The sequence below is a fragment of the Manis javanica genome, chromosome 7, assembly GCF_040802235.1.
Source record: "Manis javanica isolate MJ-LG chromosome 7, MJ_LKY, whole genome shotgun sequence".
In the NCBI taxonomy this organism is placed as follows: Eukaryota; Metazoa; Chordata; class Mammalia; order Pholidota; family Manidae; genus Manis; species Manis javanica.
Window position 1 is genome coordinate 105,342,632 of NC_133162.1, and position 18,135 is coordinate 105,360,766.

Sequence of the window (18,135 nt, forward strand, 5' to 3'; positions counted from 1 at the left end):
CCAGTAGAACAATAGGTTTATTAGACCAGTGAACAGGCATTTATTGAGCATCTTTCATTTGCCAAGCATTGTAGATAGAAAGATGAACATGATATAATCTCTAACCCTAAAGTATCCCTGTCTCTGAGGTAAAAAAAAAAAGATGCATAACTAATATAGATATTGTAAGTTTTTCAAGGTGCTGTAAAAACACTGGGAGGGGGCCCCAAGGCTTCACTGAGAAGATAATGTCTGAATGGAGTCTTGAATGCAGTGCTTTAAGAGCAAACTGTCCTTACAGAGAAGCATGAGAAAGGGATTTGAGATAGAGATAAGAGCACTGTCAAGACACAGTAGTAGTAGAGGAAGTGTTAGATCCAAGGGAAGACAAGATTGTACATCCTAGGAACAGCAGGGAGGCATGTAGCAAGTGATGCTAGAAAGTGATGGGGAAATGTGTTGGTGAGATGAAGTCAGATTATACCTAATTGCTGGTGGGAATGTAAATTAGTTCAACCATTGTGGAAAGCAGTATAGAGGTTCCTCAAAATACTCAAAATAGAAATACCATTTCACCCAGGAATTCCACTTCTAGGAATTTACCCTAAGAATGCAGCAGCCCAGTTTGAAAAAGACAGATGTACCCCTGTCTGTCACAGCACTATTTACAATAGCCAAGAAATGAAAGCAACCTAAGTGTCCATCAGTAAATGAATGGATAAAGAAGATGTGGTACATATACACAATGGAATATTATTCAGCCATAAGAAGAAAACAAATCCTACCATTTGTAACAACATGGATGGAGCTAAGAGGGTATTATGCTCAGTGAAATAAGCCAGGCAGAGAAAGACAAGTACCAAATGATTTCACTCATCTGTGGAGTATAAGAACAAAGAAAACCTGAAGGAACAAAACAGCAGCAGAATCACAGAACCCAAGAATGGACTAACAGTTACCAAAGGGAAAGGGACTGGGGTTGATGGGTGGGAAGGAAGGGATAAGGGCAGGGAAAATGAAAGGGGACATTACAATTAGCATGTATAGTGTTGTGGGAGGGTACAGGGAGGGCTGTACAACACAGAGAAGACAGGTGGTGATTATACAGCATCTTGCTACGCTGATGGACAGTGACTGTAGTGGGGTGTGGGGGGGGACTTGGTGAGGGGGAAGCCTGGTAAACATAGTGTTCTTCATGTAATTGTAGATTAATGAGAGCAAAAATAAATAAATAAAAATGAAAAAAGATTATACCTAATTGTCTCAGTCTAGGATAGTACCAACACTCTGGAGTGGTGAGCTACTGAGAAGGCAGGGATGCTAAAAAATTCTGTAAGACAGTCACAAACAATGAAAAATAGTCTTGATTGAAATGCCAAAAGTGCACCATTTGAGGAAGTACTGAGTGTGGCATGGTAAGTTGAGGAGTCATTAGAGGATTTGCATTTTAGAAAGGTTCATTTGGGAGTGAGGGGCCAAGACCATAAAGAAGCAAGGAATGTGGGTAAGACACTATAAGAGAGGAAAGCACACATTTGAAAGTTATTTAGGACCTATCATGGCAGGACCTGGTGCTCATTTGGATGTGGAATGGTAGAGTAGAACAGAATAGCTACTAGGTTTCTGGCTGGGCTGAGCAGTCCCATAACTGAGAAAATAAATATGGGGCAAGCTGAATGGAATAGGGAACGTTCTGTTACAAGTACAGTTTGAAGTGCATAATGGAAAGCCAAGAGGTAAGGACTGAGCAGTAAAAAGACTTTGGTTTTCAAGTAAATGAGCCCAGCTAGAGTTACATATTCAGGAGTTACCAGCTGGGGTGAAACTTGCTATGGATGAGTTTGCCCACAGAGGTGAAATAAATGACGAAGACGGGTTTCTATGGAACAATGAAGAATCATGAGGACATTTTTTTTAGAAGTCAGCCAAGGCGGAACAATTTAATGGAAGGTAAAATAATAGAGCATGATAAAAATAAAAGTACCAAAAACGATGTATTTTTATTGAGAAAGTAGGAAGTTGTTGGCTATTTTAACAAGTTTCATTTGGGGTAGGATAATGGAAACCAGAACTCAGTGAGTTGAAAAATAAGGGGGAAGATAGAAAATACATAGCTAATTTGAGTAAAGTAAGAAAGGATCCTAGAAAAGCAGAAATTTTCTTTCCTAGACCTTTGGTATAGACATCAATAAGAACAAAGATTAGAAATCTATTTTTATGCATTCTAAAATATTTTCCTATTGTGTGGTTCTCTGTTTTGCTCTACAAATGCAGACGTCTTTAAGTTATCTTAAAGTGTACAGTTTAATGGTTTTTTAGTATATTCACAAATGCATGCAACCATCTCTACAGTCAATTTTAGAACTTATCATCCCAAAAAGAAACCCTGTACTCTAGCTATCACCCCTCTATGCCCTGAGTCATAATCCTGATTTATGTCTCTACAAAGTTCCCGTTTTTTGGACATCTCATATGAATGAAATCATATATAAGTAGTCTTTTGTAACTGGCTTCATTGATTTAGCATACTATTTTCAGGGTTCATCCATGTGGTGGCATCTATCAGTACTTAATTCCTTTTCTGTGTATATGTTTTTATTTTAATAAATAGGTGAATAATTCATGTAATGGCTAATGTATAAATTATTAATGTTGCCATGGATTATGAAGTTGTAGCTAATGTTAAGTTTTTGTGAGAAATAAGGGTGACTTAATTATTGGGTCAGGATTCTCTGAAAGACACAACTAATTGCCAGATATACATGGCACAAAATTAGTAATAAGTATGGTAAATTTCCCCTAACACTTTCAAAGTTGAATATTGCTCATAGAATTCTTCTAGATATTAAACAGATTTTTAGCGATACTAAAGTATAATAAATTTCTTCAGATCATTGAATCTTTATCTTGCTTTCATCCCAATAAATAAACTTAACTTCAGATGTTAAATAACAATGTATCTGGACCTGTTTGCAGGAAATGTTTTCAGAGGTTACAGTAACTAGTCATTCCTGAAGTAGAATCTAGAAACCTGAAGTTGTTCTTGATAGAGATTACACTTCGATGAAATTCAAAATGTAGTAAAGAAGTATAGATAATACAGGGTAACTCTATTATGTAACTATTAGAGGGGAGCAATTCCATGGCTTAATCCTGAGAATGGATATTTTAAAAGGAATTTATTTTGCTCTGAGGAACATCATGTAATTGTTCTTTGTTGGAAATCTTCCTAAATTACTTTTGTTGGAGGTAATGTCTAAGTAGCTCTTTGACCAAGGTCATATGGAACATTGGAAAGGGGATAGTCAGAAGGAAGCATTGTTTTCTGCTTTTTTATTTGCCACAACCTACATTTGTATACCAGCTGCACTTAGTTTCTCTAACATTAATTCTGGTACAGTGACTAGAACACTGATAACTAAAAGATTGTTGTCTCTTGATTTTGTTTAGTTAGTAAGTTATTGATCAGTTTGATTGAGATTATTTTTTTATTTAACAATAGAAAAGCATGTATTGGTTCCTTTTAAAGGTTATACGATAATTCAGTAAGTGCCTACTTTTAGGTCCATTTGCTAAACCTTACTCCGTAAGAAAAGTTATTTGTGGATCTGTTAGTTTAAGTCCTAAATGCAGTGCTTCTATAAAGGATTATTCATTTTAATTGATGGCCATTACCAGAAAAATCTAACCTTAATGACGGATTACAGGAAGGTTGGACTAAGCTATAGTGGATAAACGATAGGAAGTGTAAATCTTAAAAATGTACTAGGAAAGTTATTGGCCTTAATTTTCTAATAAGTTCTACTTTGTAATAACTAAAAGTTCAGTAAACTAAGAAGGGGAACTTAGTTTAAATATTAAATGTTCTAGATAACAATAGAAAATCCTCTGTAACCCATAGATCTACTTATTAAAGGGGAGAAACAGCCAGAATTGGTTATCAGTGACTAGTAAAATTGTTAGATTTTTTTTTCTCTCATGGAGACAACAGAAATTTCTTTTCAATTGCAGTACATTCACAATAGAATATTTCGTATGTCCTAAACTTGCTGGTTGAGCTCACAGAAACCCAATTTAAGTGTACTGTTTCATGAACACTGAAGAAGTGTGCCTCAAAAAAGTCTGCTTTTTTTTTTCCTCTACAAATGTATATATCAGGAAAGTTACTAAAAATTACATTACCTCAGTACAAATAGACTCCAAAAGGCTAGGAGAAAAGGGGTCCTTACAGTTAATGTAAATTAGCCTATTTTGGGGGGAAAGCCTTGTGAAGAAAAATTCCATCCTCCCCCAAAAATTCAAAGGAAAAAAAATAATAATAAAAGAACTTCTGGATGAAATAATTTGGTTAATTTATTTCATGCAAATACATATGTTGAGCTCCTCTGTATAATCCAATTAAGTATATAATGATAATTGTGATAAATTGTATTAAAGAAAAGTGTGAAAAAAATGTAAGAAAGAGTGTAAGAAGCTGTTATGGGCAGAGGAAACAACATATTCAAAGAACCTGAGAAACGAAGGAGCTTGGCAAGTACAGAGATAAACCAAAGTGATAAGAGTTTTGTAAGGAGCAGGAGATGAGGTTAAAGAGGTAAGTGAAGACCAGATCATTGCTGCCTTGTAGGCCACATTACTGATGTTAAGTTGAAAACTTACGGACAGTGGGAAACCTGTGATAAATACTTAACCAGGGCAATGACATGTGGTCACACTTGTGATTTTAGAAAATCATTTTGGATGCTCTAGGTAGAATAGATTAGGAGTGAACAAGGGATGATAACAGAGAGAAGACATGGTAGTAGTCAAGCCAGAGATCCTGATTGCTAAGATCCAGGCTATTGGCAGGGGAAATAGAGGAAAAATAGATAGAAGATAGGTAAAATTTGCAGTAGTAATTAACTGCATAGGAGGATTGGAAAGAAGATTCTAACAAACCAGAGTGCTTTTACTATAATCTGTGCATGCCACTTACTGAGAAAGGGAATACTAAAGGAGAACCAGATTTGGGGGCAAAATTGAATGTTGCTAGAATTTGTGTAAAAATGTAATCCTGTTTTCAGCTCTGGATTTTAAATGTTTTTCTCTTGACTTTTAAACTAATTGAAAATTATATACATATATACTCAAATAACGCTCAGTTTTGTGAGGTTTCTTTTGCAATATAGAGGGACGATAAAACTCAGGGTTGATGTGTAGATTTTCAGGTGACTAAGCCCAGGGCATTGTCTCCCTCTTAGATCCCTCTTAGAATTTGAGAGCGAACCTACCATATATGTATAGTGCTTATTTGGGAGGGGAACATTAAAAAACTCTTGGCCTAGTTTTCTTGATCTGTAAAATCTCAGGGACAGAAGTGGTCTGTAAAACTACTACTTCTAACTTTAAGGTTCTTTGAGGTTTTTTTAATATTGTTTTGCTTTGTTTCACATGCACTTGGGCATACTCTCTTGAGCCATGTTCTTGGTGTGTGAGCAAGGAGGTCCTTTGGGGAGCAGTGGCACCTTTAATTTGTTACAGCCTTTATAGCGTCAGTGCACTAAATAGGACCCAGTAATTTAAAGGAACACATGCAGGTACTCCCTAGAGTCCTTATTTATTTTACATTTTGGAGGCCTTAGTTCATTTTGATTTTTATGAGAAAAATTCCCAAAGTCTTGAAAATATATAATAGCAATTTACAAAATGACTTGAAAAGGCTTCTCCTTCTGAGTTAGTAATGTACTTCCTATTTCTCTGTAAATTTCCCTTCTAAGTACTGGCACTGGATTCCCATAGGAGTGTTCCTGTTGTTACTGGCAATGCACGTTCTTTAAAGTACTGTTTCTGTGGAATTCAGCATGATTGCAAAGTCAAGAATCTAAGAAAAAGATTTGTTTTCCACTACCTCAGCTTCATTAGGAAGCAAAGACTAGTATGCTCTTATTATCCATATATTTACAGAACAGACTCCAGTATAGTGACACTTAGCAGATCGGAATATATCTATTTTAAGAATGACCACATGTTGACAACTGTTGAAGCTGGGTAATGGCTACACTGAGATTCAGTGCACTGTTCTGTCTACATTTCTGTATGTGTGAGATTTTTCATAGTAAAAAATTAAAAAGTCATCTTTCATTCTTTTGAAACTACTTTTTAAAAGTGTGTGAATATTTCTAGCATCCATCTTGACATAGCCCACAAAGGAATAAATTTTAGGTAAATTCAGCTTTTATGATTATTTCAGTGTTAAGTTTTACATATAAGAGTCTTCATATTTTGTTTCAGGGACAGAATGATGCTGTTGAAATTGGAACAAGAAATTTTAGATTTCATTGGTAATAATGAGTAAGTCCTGACATTTAACAAGAAAACAAATTGTCATCACAGTTCTCCTTGACTTACTAAATTAGTTTTTCTCCTACTTCTAGGTCTCCACGTAAAAAATTCCCCCCAATGACATCATACCATAGGATGCTATTACACAGAGTAGCTGCTTACTTTGGATTAGACCACAATGTTGATCAGAGTGGCAAGTCTGTCATAGTAAATAAAACTAGCAATACAAGAATGTAAGTATCAAGAAATACAGGTTTATGTTATCTGAATGTGTAATGATACTTTGTCTTTCTACAGCACTTTTCATGTGAGGTTTTCTACATATTTTAGCAACCTAATTAGCTTCATAATAAATGCAAGTGATAGAACCAAAAAATACATTCAGCATACCAGATGCAAGGTGCACCGGTCTAGACTGAAATAAGGCAAGTGAAATGATGATTGGTTTAAAAAAAAAAAAAAAAAACCTCAGAGGTCATAAAATCAGTGGTGTCCAATAACCATTCCATTATTGTTTAAATTAATATAATTTAAATAGCTATGGCCAACCTTAGGCAAACTTGTTTAAAGAAAAAAAGCAGATTTTAACACCTTCACATTCAGTCTGTCAGTTTGCCATCTTTTCAACCTGTTTTTGCCCCTTTGCTTCCACAAATCTCAGGAGGGTAGGACTGTAGGTTAATGAAATATTGTCCTTAAAGTGTCCCCCATCTGGGCTATGTATAATTTACTGAGGAAAATTTTTTAAGGAGTTAGGAGGAACCATTTACTTTGAAAAGTGATAGCTTTACACTATTGGTGAACTAAATAGTGCTGGTGTTCCTGCCTATTTTTAAACCTAATCCTAAAGCAACTAGTTGAATAGAGCTAAAATTTATACTTTTGTTGTGACCTGCCTAATCAAAAGAATTTTCTGTATCAATTTCATATATGGTGGCAGTGAATCTCTGGTAATGAGCAGCAGTCAACTTCAGTTGTCAAGTAATGCTTTTCAGTTCATTATTTGTCTCCCTTTCTTGAAGCTAGACTTATCTTAGAGTCTTAATCTGTGAACCGTTCAATTTCATGGTTGTATTTAATTCACTATGTCCATTCTGTCATAATGGTCTTTACCCTTACAGCTGCCATATTGTTTGCTGGAACGAAGTTGGTTTTCTTATAGTATTTGTATTTTACTTTAATATAGTATTTTCAGATAGTTTTTTGTTAGCTAAATAGGTATATTGGTGAAACTTAGTGTTTTTAAATAATTGTTCCTACAATTCCTGCAACTAAAATTAAATTAATGTAAGTAGATGTCTTTGAAAAGGATCCTATCTGTCCTTAAGGATTAAATTTTAAACTTCAAATGTGAACCTGATTAAATTTTCCTCTGCCTGTCCTTTAGTCTTTTTAAAATACCTTCATCAGTTAGTCTTTTCCCATTAATTATATCATAGCTAAAGTAGGATAGTAACGGTAGGATACAAGCTGCACTGAAGGTAAATGGAACTCTAATTTATTTAACCAGTACCTTTCAACATTACTCAGAGCTGCTGGATACCCAAACATGTACATTAGCAGGCATTTTGACTAACATTTCGACTGGTGACTCTCTAAGGTTTTCAATACAGTGTAACCTCAGTTATTTGAATGCCGTGAATGATGTCAGAAAGCCTCAGGGTTCACTTTATCAAGGTATTCAAAAGTTAGCTAAACACAGATGTTTATGATGTGCTTAAATAAAAAATGGATGAATAGCATAATTAGACATTTCAGATATTGAAGTTACACTGTATTCTTATTTTTTATCTTCTGAAATATGAAGAAGGCTATAAATCAGAAAACCTTAGAGATCATGCTCCACATTGAATAAAAACAAACTTACCTTTTCCTCATAGGCATATTACCCGCTCCAGCCTTGAACCAGTGGTGTTGTGGATGTCAACAACCCAGTGCCCACTGGGGTGTCTCAATGGAGCGGGAAGTTGGCGATTGCAGGGCAGTAAATTCAGGCATCTATAAAAGAAAGAGGTAAGACAGTCTTAAGGTTAGCTAAAATGCCTGCCAATGCTATTTGGTGTGGGAATCCAGCTGCTCTTAGAAAAGTTGCCAGGCCCTTGATTAAACCTTTGGTTCACTTTGGGTAACAGTCTTGCACCCAAGTACAGTCTTCTTGGGGGAAAAAAAATGTGACTTTGAACAGCTACAAAAATAGTTGGTATAAGTAAATGGGGCAGTTATGTGACAGAAATAACAACATACATGGGCAATGTCACAACTAATAGGCAATCTTTAAAATTTGTAAAGAAAGCAGTTCTTCTATCAGTATGGTCATGAGACTGTTTTTACTCTTTATCTTTTGCTTTAGTTCTGTATTTAACTTTATGTGAAGATCTGCTTTCTGTTTCAGTTACCTTAAATATATTTTTAAATAGAGATTTTTCAGCTTAGATGGTTCTCATCCTAAATCTTCTTTTATAAAATTTGACAGGAGATAGATAAGAGTACCTCATTAAATATTCACTAGGTTAAAATAAATATTCACAAGTGTTACTTGAGTATTATATATAATGAAAAATCTAGTCAAGTTTCCTGAAAATCATTTAGACTTAGTTTAGAAACTTATGTAGTGTAGTCACAATATATTATGTGGCAATATAATGTACAGTTAAACTGTAAAAACTTGTGAGTTCAGTTAGACTTCTGTGTAGCCTCCAATTATATTTTTATGTATCTCATATTTCAAAAGAGTAATTCCAGTTTTATAGTAGTATGGCATTAAGTAACAAGAATGTTAAATGAAATAATTTATTGAAGCTGAGAATATATTTTAGAAAGTGAAATTTTACATAACTAATTTTCCAAGACCCCAGCCTTCTGTCTATCTTCTGGATCCTAGTAGAATTTGCAGCATTTCCATAGAGGAAAGACCAGTCAGCCATAAAACATATTGTTACAGTTTCATAAGTCATTACTTTAGTTTACAGTGTTAACTTCCCAAAAAAAAGCATCTCTCCTTTCTAACCTATTTTAATAAATGAAAAAAGATGTATCCTGCTGTAATTAAGTTTTCTTGGTAACTAGTAGGTTGCAATTTAAAAGTCTCTTAAGTTTTAGTTAATTCAAACTCAAAATATGTCATTACTTTCAATCATGTAACACCAAACCAGCTAGTTTAGGTATATATCATAAGATTCACCTCCATACTTTTTCCATTGTCCCAGAATTTTTTCTTAAATTCGTAAGAAGCTATGCAAAGGGGCTATACAGGCTTTGAGTCTGATACCAGGGCTCTGACTATGGCTTAGTTGTATATTTGCCCTTTGATGTTTCATCTTCGACAGATACTTAAGCTATTTGAACTTGGGGTTTTTTTCCAGTAACACTTACAATAATAAAAAAGCTTCTGAGTGTTTACTCTTTTAAGTGCTACTCATCTATTAATTCATTTCATCTTCAGAATAACCCTATTAAGTACGTACACTATAATTCCCATTTACAAATGAGAAAATGAGGGAATAGAAAGGTTAAGTAACTTGTGCAAGTCATAAAGCAGCTAAACTGTGTAAAGCTGAAAATACTTGAACCAACTCTCCAGGTCCATAGTCCACAGCGTATTTCATACAGCCTTTTAATCATAACATGGCGTAGTTAATATTTTCTCATTAGACTGTTATGAGGAGTAAATGAGATGACACAATGAGTGGTAACTTTTATTGGTTATATAATGTTATATTTAACTTTTCTATAAATATTGTGTATTATCTTCTTTGTTCCCTTGGTTTGTTTTTTCAGACCTGATCAGAAATTTAATGAACATATTAAGGATGAGAAAGGTGAAGATTTTCAGAAACGATATATCCTCAAGAGAGATAACTCTAGCTTTGACAAAGATGATAACCAGGTAATATAGCACAGTTAGAGCATTTTTATAAACATGGGATTTATACCAGCAGATAATTTTCCCAAGAATTAATTGTTCTCTTTTCTTTAGATGAGAATACGTTTGAAAGATGACAGAAGAAGCAAATCTATAGAAGAAAGAGAAGAAGAGTACCAGAGAGCTAGAGACCGAATATTTTCCCAAGATGTATGTACTGACTTATGTATAGTCTGCATGTTAGAACATACGCTGATTACATTGTATGGGCTTGCTCCTCCCTTAATCCATTAATCACATTTGTTTTAACCACTTTTATACATATAAAGCCACCTTTTAGAAATACTGAGGTCTGTCTTACTCAGTGTTAATTTAGAAGTTACATAAATTTTGAAAAGTTGGAAGCAGACTACAGAAGTGCTATATTGGACTGAATATATAGTTTTTGTAATTTTTTTCTTCCAGACCCCTCACAGTCTTGAGATTTTTAGAACATTGATCATAGTCCACAAAACCATGTGCTCTAAATCCTACTTGTTAATGGACTTTTCTTAATAAATAACTTGTTTCTTCTTTTAAAGTAAAGTTAAATGATTTTTTAGGTTAATATTTGTTTTCTACTTTTATAAGTGATTATATGAAAAAGATATTTTAGTTGGCTATTTTGTACATATGTGTGAGAAGAAAATCAGTTTGGTTTTACCAATATTGCAAAGCACATGTTCTGTACAATACTAGGTACTATTCAAGGATATAAGTATGTTTGTAATTTTGTTAATACTTCTAAGATTGAAATTTCCTCCATATTAAAAAACAAGTAAATAACATTAAAATCTAGACTATCAGTTATGAGTTTATGATATTCAGCAAATCTTACTGAGCTATACTGTGCACTGGAGAACATATCCATGGACAGCTACAAAAACTTATCCCCTAAACAACCCTATATATGGTAGATAATATCATTGTTTTTATTTTACAGATAAGGAAACTGAGGTTTCAGGGGCCAAGTAAAATGGCCAAAGATCATACATCTAGAAATGCACAGTGGGGATCTCAACCTAGGGCTGCTGAACTCAGAGCCTAAACTTAGATGTATTTCTCTCTTTAGCTTATAAGATAGATGATGACAGCATGGTTTGTGATTTGTGTAGAGACATGAAGGTGAAGTAGGGAACACAACAGAGAAGCACCACAAACCAGAATTGAGGAGTGAAAGGAAGAGTTAGCTTCCAAGAGACCTAAAGAGTGAAGTGTTCCAAGTAGAGGATCAGTATTTGCAAAGGCCCGAAGATAAAAGAGAACTGACAAATGAGGTAGTAAAAGATTCAAAGTGTCTGTATTATCATCTAGGTGACACAGCAAGTGGAGAAAGTTGAGATTAGAAAGGTACACAGGAAGCAGATGACTTGATCTTGAAAGCTAGTTAAAGTGGTTGGGCTTTTAGCTAGGGCAGGAGTTAGCAAACTTACTCTGTAAAGGGCCAGATAATAACTATTACAGGCTTTTAGAGCCATACAGTTTTTTATTTTTAATTGAAGTGTTATTGATACACAATCTTATATCGGTTTCAAATGCATAACAGTGGTTCAGCAGTTACCTGTATTATTAAATCCTCACCCCTTCTAGTGCAGTTACTATCTATTAACATAGGAAGATGTTACAGAATCATTGACGATATTCTCCATGCTGAACTACCATACCCATGACCAACGTAAATTGTGACTGCGAATTATTGTGTCCCTTTATCCCCCCACGACCTATCTCTCCCCCACCCCTTCAGTAACCAGTAGTCACTTTTCTCAGTGTCTTTGAGTCTGTTGCTGTTTTGTTCCTTCTCTTTTGCTTTGTTTTTATATTCCACAAATAAGTGAAATCATATGGTATTTGTCTCTCTCTGCCTGGATTATTTCACTGAGCATAATACCTACCCTCTAGGTCCATCCACGTTGTTGCAAATGGCAGGATTTCTTATCCTTTTATGACTGAATAATAATCCATTGTGTATATGTACCACATCTCCTTTAACCATTCACCTATGATGAACACTCAGGTTCCTTCCATATCTTAGCTGTCGCAAATAGTGTGGAGAGAAACATAGGGGAACATATATCTTTTCAAATCAGGGATTTTCTTTTCTTCAGGTAAATTCCTAGAAGTAGGATTACTGGGTCATATGGTATATCTATTTTTAGTTTTTTGAGGAACCTCCATACTGTTTTCTGCAGTGGCTGCACCAATTGATATTCCCACCAACAGTGTAGTGGGCTTCCCATTTCTCCACATCCCCTCCAGCATTTGTTATTTCTTCTCTTTTGAATAGTGGCCACTCTTAACTGGTGTGAGGTGGTATCATTTTGGTTTTTATTTGCATTTCCCTGATGATTAGTGATGTTGAATGTTTTTTCGTGTGCCTGTTTGCCATTTGTATTTCTTCTATGGCAAAACGTCTGTTCAGGCCCTCTACCCATTTTTTTTTTTTTTTGAGAGGGCATCTCTCATATTTATTGATCAAATGGTTGTTAACAACAATAAAATTCAGTATAGGGGGGTCAATGCTCAATGTACAATCATTAATCCATCTCAAGTCTAATTCTCATCAGTCTCCAATCTTCTGAAGCATAACGAACAAGTTCTTAAATGGTGAACGAATTCTTACATAGTGAATAAAATCTTACATGGTGAACAGTACAAGGGCATTCATCACAGAAACTTTTGGTTTTGATCACGCATTATGACCTATAAACAATCAGGTCAAATATGAATATTCATTTGATTTTTGTACTTGATTTATATGTTGATCCCACATTTCTCCCTTTATTATTATTATTATTTTTATTTTTAATAAAATGCTGAAGTGGTAGGTAGATGCAAGATAAAGGTAGAAAACATAGTTTAGTGCTGTAAGAGGGTAAATGTAGATGATCAGATGATCAGGTGTGTGCCTATGGACTAAGTATTAATCCAGGCTAGACAATGGCAGCAAAACATCCAAGGATGCAGAAGATTTCTCTCAAAGCAGGGGGGTGAGGTTCTGAGCCTCACCTCTGTTAATCCCCAAATTCTCACCTGATGGCCCCCCTGCGACTGTGCCTGTCTTAGGTTCTTCCTCCCTTGAGGAATCTTACCCGTCTCTGGCTAACCAGTCATCTTCCGGGGCCATACAGGGAAATGTAAAGTTGGTAAATGAGAGAGAAGCCATATTGTTTGAAAAGGTTAGCTTTTTACTTCTTTGCAGATTTATGCCCTGTGGCTTCTATGCCCAGCACTTGTCTCGAGGTATCTTTACCACCTGGAGGAATTATGATACTCAGTAAATTCGATATGAGGCACAAATTCTATTTAAGGGTTGTAATTAGGAAGAAAGAAGAAAAGCTACAGATGTAGCATATGGAAGGAAACATGGGAGGATTGATTATTTCTTTGACATATCTTCTTGTATAGGTTTTAAACTACTAACTAATTTGCACACACATATTAACATAGGAATATGGTGACATAAACAAAGCAAATCTATAATTACCATCCATCTCCAGTGAAGCCAAGAAAACCATTTAGGGACCCTAGGCATTTGTGAAAATTTGTCTATGATATGATGGATATTGTCCAACTGTACTTGAACAGTCTGAGAGAAATCAGACAAATTAAAGCAGCCCATTTCTGGGATCTGTTCACATCCCATATGTTCTTTTAACCGTAGATAGTCTATAGTCATGATATTTTGGAGTGGTACACCTTGCACCCCTCCCAACTCCTGGTTGAGTTCCAACAGTACAGATCCGGTCAAATTCATTGTCTCACTGTATGCACATGCCAGCCTAGACATCTCCCTCCTCATTCCTATGGCAAGTCCAGGAGACGGTGGGCTGGATACAGCCACAACTGCAGCATCGTCCGGATCCCTGTGGAGGCTTTTTGATGATCATCCCCCGGCACAAGTCCTCCAGAGAGTGCTGATGCCGGAAGCTCCTCCTCATATCGTATCTTAGTTCATTTTCTGGGTATCCAAGCTAGGCCTTGATCTTCTGCATAGAAACAAACAGACCCTTTGCCCACACTTTGACATGCTCTCTATACCATTGTGCAGAACTCATTGGAGGTCAGCACACAGTGACTGCTTTTTTTTTTTTTTTTTTTTATTAAGAGAAAGGAATAATATCAGAGAAGAGTACCTCCATAGCTGATCATCTGACACCCTTTAAGTGATCAACATTAAGGATATTTAAAGCATGCGTTGATCTTTGATTTACCAATAGTTTTATCCTATCAAGGAGTAATCCCCCTTTTCTTTCTTTCTTTCTTTCTTTTTTTTTTTTAATTTTTAATCTATACTTACATGAAGAATACTATGTTTACTATGCTCCCCCCTATATCAGGTCCCCCCTAACAACCACATTACGGTTACTGTCCATCAGCTTAGCAAAATATTGTAGAGTCACTACTTGTCCTCTCTGTGTTGTGCAGCCCACCCTCCCCTTTCTCCCTTCCCCCCATGCATGCTAATCTTAATATCCCCTTCTTCCCCCCCCTTATCCCTCCCTGCCCACCCATCCTCCCCAGTTCCTTTCCCTTTGGTACCTGTTAGTCCATTTTTGGGTTCTGTAATTCTGCTGCTGTTCTGTTCCTTCAGTTTTTCCTTGTTCCTATACTCCTCAGATGAGTGAAATCATTTGGTATTTCTCTTTCTCCGCTTGGCTTATTTCACTGAGCATAATACTCTCCAGCTCCATCCATGTTGCCGCAAATGGTTGGATTTTTCCACTTCTTATGGCTGAGTAGTATTCCATTGTGTATATGTACCACATCTTCTTTATCCATTCATCTACCGATGGACATTTAGGTTGCTTCCAATTCTTGGCTATTGTAAATAGTGCTGCGATAAACATAGGGGTGCATCTGTCTTTCTCAAACTTGATTGCTGCATTCTTAGGGTAAATTCCTAGGAGTGGAATTCCTGGGTCAAATGGTAGGTCTGTTTTGAGCATTTTGATGAACCTCCATACTGCTTTCCACAATGGTTGAACTAATTTACATTCCCACCAGCAGTGTAGGAGGGTTCCCCTTTCTCCACAGCCTCGCCAACATTTGTTGTTGTTTGTCTTTTGGATGGCAGCTATCCTTACTGGTGTGAGGTGATACCTCATTGTAGTTTTAATTTGCATTTCTCTGATAATTAGCAATGTGGAGCATCTTTTCATGTGTCTCTTGGCCATCTGTATTTCTTTTTTAGAGAACTGTCTGTTCAGTTCCTCTGCCCATTTTTTAATTGGGTTATTTGTTTTTTGTTTGTTGAGGCGTGTGAGCTGTTTATATATTCTGGACGTCAAGCCTTTATCGGATGTGTCATTTTCAAATATATTCTCCCATACTGTAGGGTTCCTTTTTGTTCTATTGATGGTGTCTTTCACTGTACAGAAGCTTTTCAGCTTAATGTAGTCCCACTTGCTTATTTTTGCTGTTGTTTTCCTTGCCTGGGGAGATATGTTCAAGAAGAGGTCACTCATGTTTATGTCTGAGGCTTTTGCCTATGTTTTTTTCCAGGAGTTTAATGGTTTCATGACTTACATTCAGGTCTTTGATCCATTTTGAGATTACCTTTGTATATGGGGTTAGACAATGGTCCAGTTTCATTCTCCTACATGTAGCTGTCCAGTTTTGCCAGCACCATCTGTTGAAGAGACTGTCATTTTGCCATTGTATGTCCATGGCTCCTTTATCAAATATTAATTGACCATATATGTTTGGGTTAATGTCTGGAGTCTCTAATCTGTTCCACTGGTCTGTGGCTCTGTTCTTGTGCCAGTACCAAATTGTCTTGATTACTATGGCTTTGTAGTAGAGCTTGAAGTTGGGGAGTGAGATCCCCCCTACTTTATTCTTCTTTTTCAGGATTGCTTTGGCTATTCGGGGTCTTTGGTGTTTCCATATGAATTTTTGAATTATTTGCTCCAGTTCATTGAAGAATGTTCCTGGTAATTTGAGAGGGATTGCATCAAACCTGTATACTGCTTTGGGCAGGATGGCCATTTTGACGATATTAATTCTTCCTAGCCATGAGCATGGGATGAGTTTCCATTCGTTAGTGTCCCCTTTAATTTCTCTTAAGAGTGACTTGTAGTTTTCAGAGTATAAGGCTTTCAATTCTTTGGTTAGGTTTATTCCGAGGTATTTTATTCTCTTTGATGCAATGGTGAATGGAATTGTTTTCCTGATTTCTCTTTCTATTGATTCATTGTTAGTGTATAGGAAAGCTACAGATTTCTGTGTGTTGATTTTGTATCCTGCAACTTTGCTGTATTCCGATATCAGTTCTAGTAGTTTTGGAGTGGAGTCTTTAGGGTTTTTTATGTACAGTATCATATCATCTGCAAATAGTGACAGTTTAACTTCTTCTTTACCAATCTGGATTCCTTGTATTTCTTTGTTTTGTCTGATTGCCGTGGCTAGGACCTCCAGTACTATGTTAAATAACAGTGGGGAGAGTGGGCATCCCTGTCTGGTTCCCGATCTCAGAGGAAATGCTTTCAGCTTCTCGCTGTTCAGTATAATGCTGGCTGTGGGTTTATCATATGTGGCCTTTATTATGTTGAGGTACGTGCCCTCTATTCCCATTTTGATGAGAGTTTTTTATCATGAATGGATGTTGAATTTTGTCAAATGCTTTTTCAGCATGTATGGAGATGATCATGTGGCTTTTGTCTTTCTTTTTGTTGATGTGGTGGATGATGTTGATGGATTTTCAAATGTTGTACCATCCTTGCATCCCTGGGATGAATCCCACTTGGTCATGGTGTATGATCCTTTTGATATACTGTTGAATTCTGTTTGCTAATATTTTATTGAGTATTTTTGCATCTACATTCATCAGGGATATTCGTCTGTAATTTTCTTTTTTGGTCGGGTCTTTTCCTGGTTTTGGTATTAGGGTGATGTTGGCTTCATAGAATGAGTTTGGGAGTATTCCCTCTTCTTCTATTTTGTGGAACACTTTAAGGAGAATGGGTATTATGTCTTCTCTGTGTGTCTGATAAAATTCCGATGTAAATCCGTCCGGCCCTAGGGTTTTGTTCTTGGGTAGTTTTTTGATTACCGTTTCAATTTCTTTGCTCGTAATTGTTTTGTTTTTGTGTTTCTTCCTTGGTCAGTCTTGGGACGTTGTATTTTTCTAGGAAGTTGTCCATTTCTTCTAGGTTTTCCAGCTTGTTGGCATATAGGTTTTCATAGTAGTCTTTAATAATTCTTTGTATTTCTGTGGAGTCTGTCGTGATTTTTCCATTCTCATTTCTGATTATGTTGATTTGTGTTGATTCTCTTTTTCTCTTAATAAGTTGGGCTAGAGGCTTATCTATTTTGTTTATTTTCTCAAAGAACCAGCTCTTGGTTTCGTTGATTTTTGCTATTGTTTTATTATTCTCAATTTTGTTTATTTCTTCTCTGATCTTTATTATGTCCCTCCTTCTGCTGACTTTAGGCCTCATTTGTTCTTCTTTTTCCAGTTTTGATAATTGTGATGTTAAACTATTCATTTGGGATTGTTCTTCCTTCTTCAAGTGTGCCTGGATTGCTATATACTTTCCTCTTAAGACTGCTTTCACTGTGTCCCACAGAAGTTGGGGCTTAGTGTTGTTGTCGTCATTTGTTTCTATATATTCCTTGATCTCTATTTTGATTTGTTCATTGATCCATTGATTATTTAGTAGCATGTTGTTAAGCCTCCATGTGTTTGTGAGCCTTTTTGTTTTCTTTGTAGAATTTATTTCTACTTTCATACCTTTGTGGTCTGAAAAATTGGTTGGTAGAATTTCAATATTGTGGAATTTACTGAGGCTCTTTTTGTGAGCTAGTATGTGGTCTATTCTGGAGAATGTTCCATGTGCACTTGAGAAGAATGTATATCCTGTTGCTTTTGGATGTAAAGTTCTATAGATGTCTATTAGGTCCATCTGTTCTAGTGTGTTGTTCAGTGCCTGTGT

At 35.9% G+C, this 18,135-nt stretch overlaps 1 protein-coding gene across 11 annotated transcripts in view; it reads left to right on the forward strand.

Annotated features, from left to right (window-relative positions):
- Positions 1–18,135, forward strand: part of R3HDM1 (R3H domain containing 1) — a 160,630-nt gene that overhangs the window by 39,430 nt on the left and 103,065 nt on the right. For 9 of the 11 annotated variants that reach the window (XM_037020742.2, XM_073241375.1, XM_037020746.2 and 6 more), the window contains 4 exons: positions 6,250–6,309; positions 6,393–6,533; positions 10,078–10,186; positions 10,277–10,372. In XM_037020742.2, coding sequence (XP_036876637.2) covers positions 6,250–6,309; positions 6,393–6,533; positions 10,078–10,186; positions 10,277–10,372 — 406 coding nt within the window. Of the gene's footprint in view, positions 1–6,249; positions 6,310–6,392; positions 6,534–8,180; positions 8,314–10,077; positions 10,187–10,276; positions 10,373–18,135 lie in introns of those variants that run through there. The other 2 variants (XM_037020754.2, XM_073241374.1) reach the window with 2 other exon arrangements.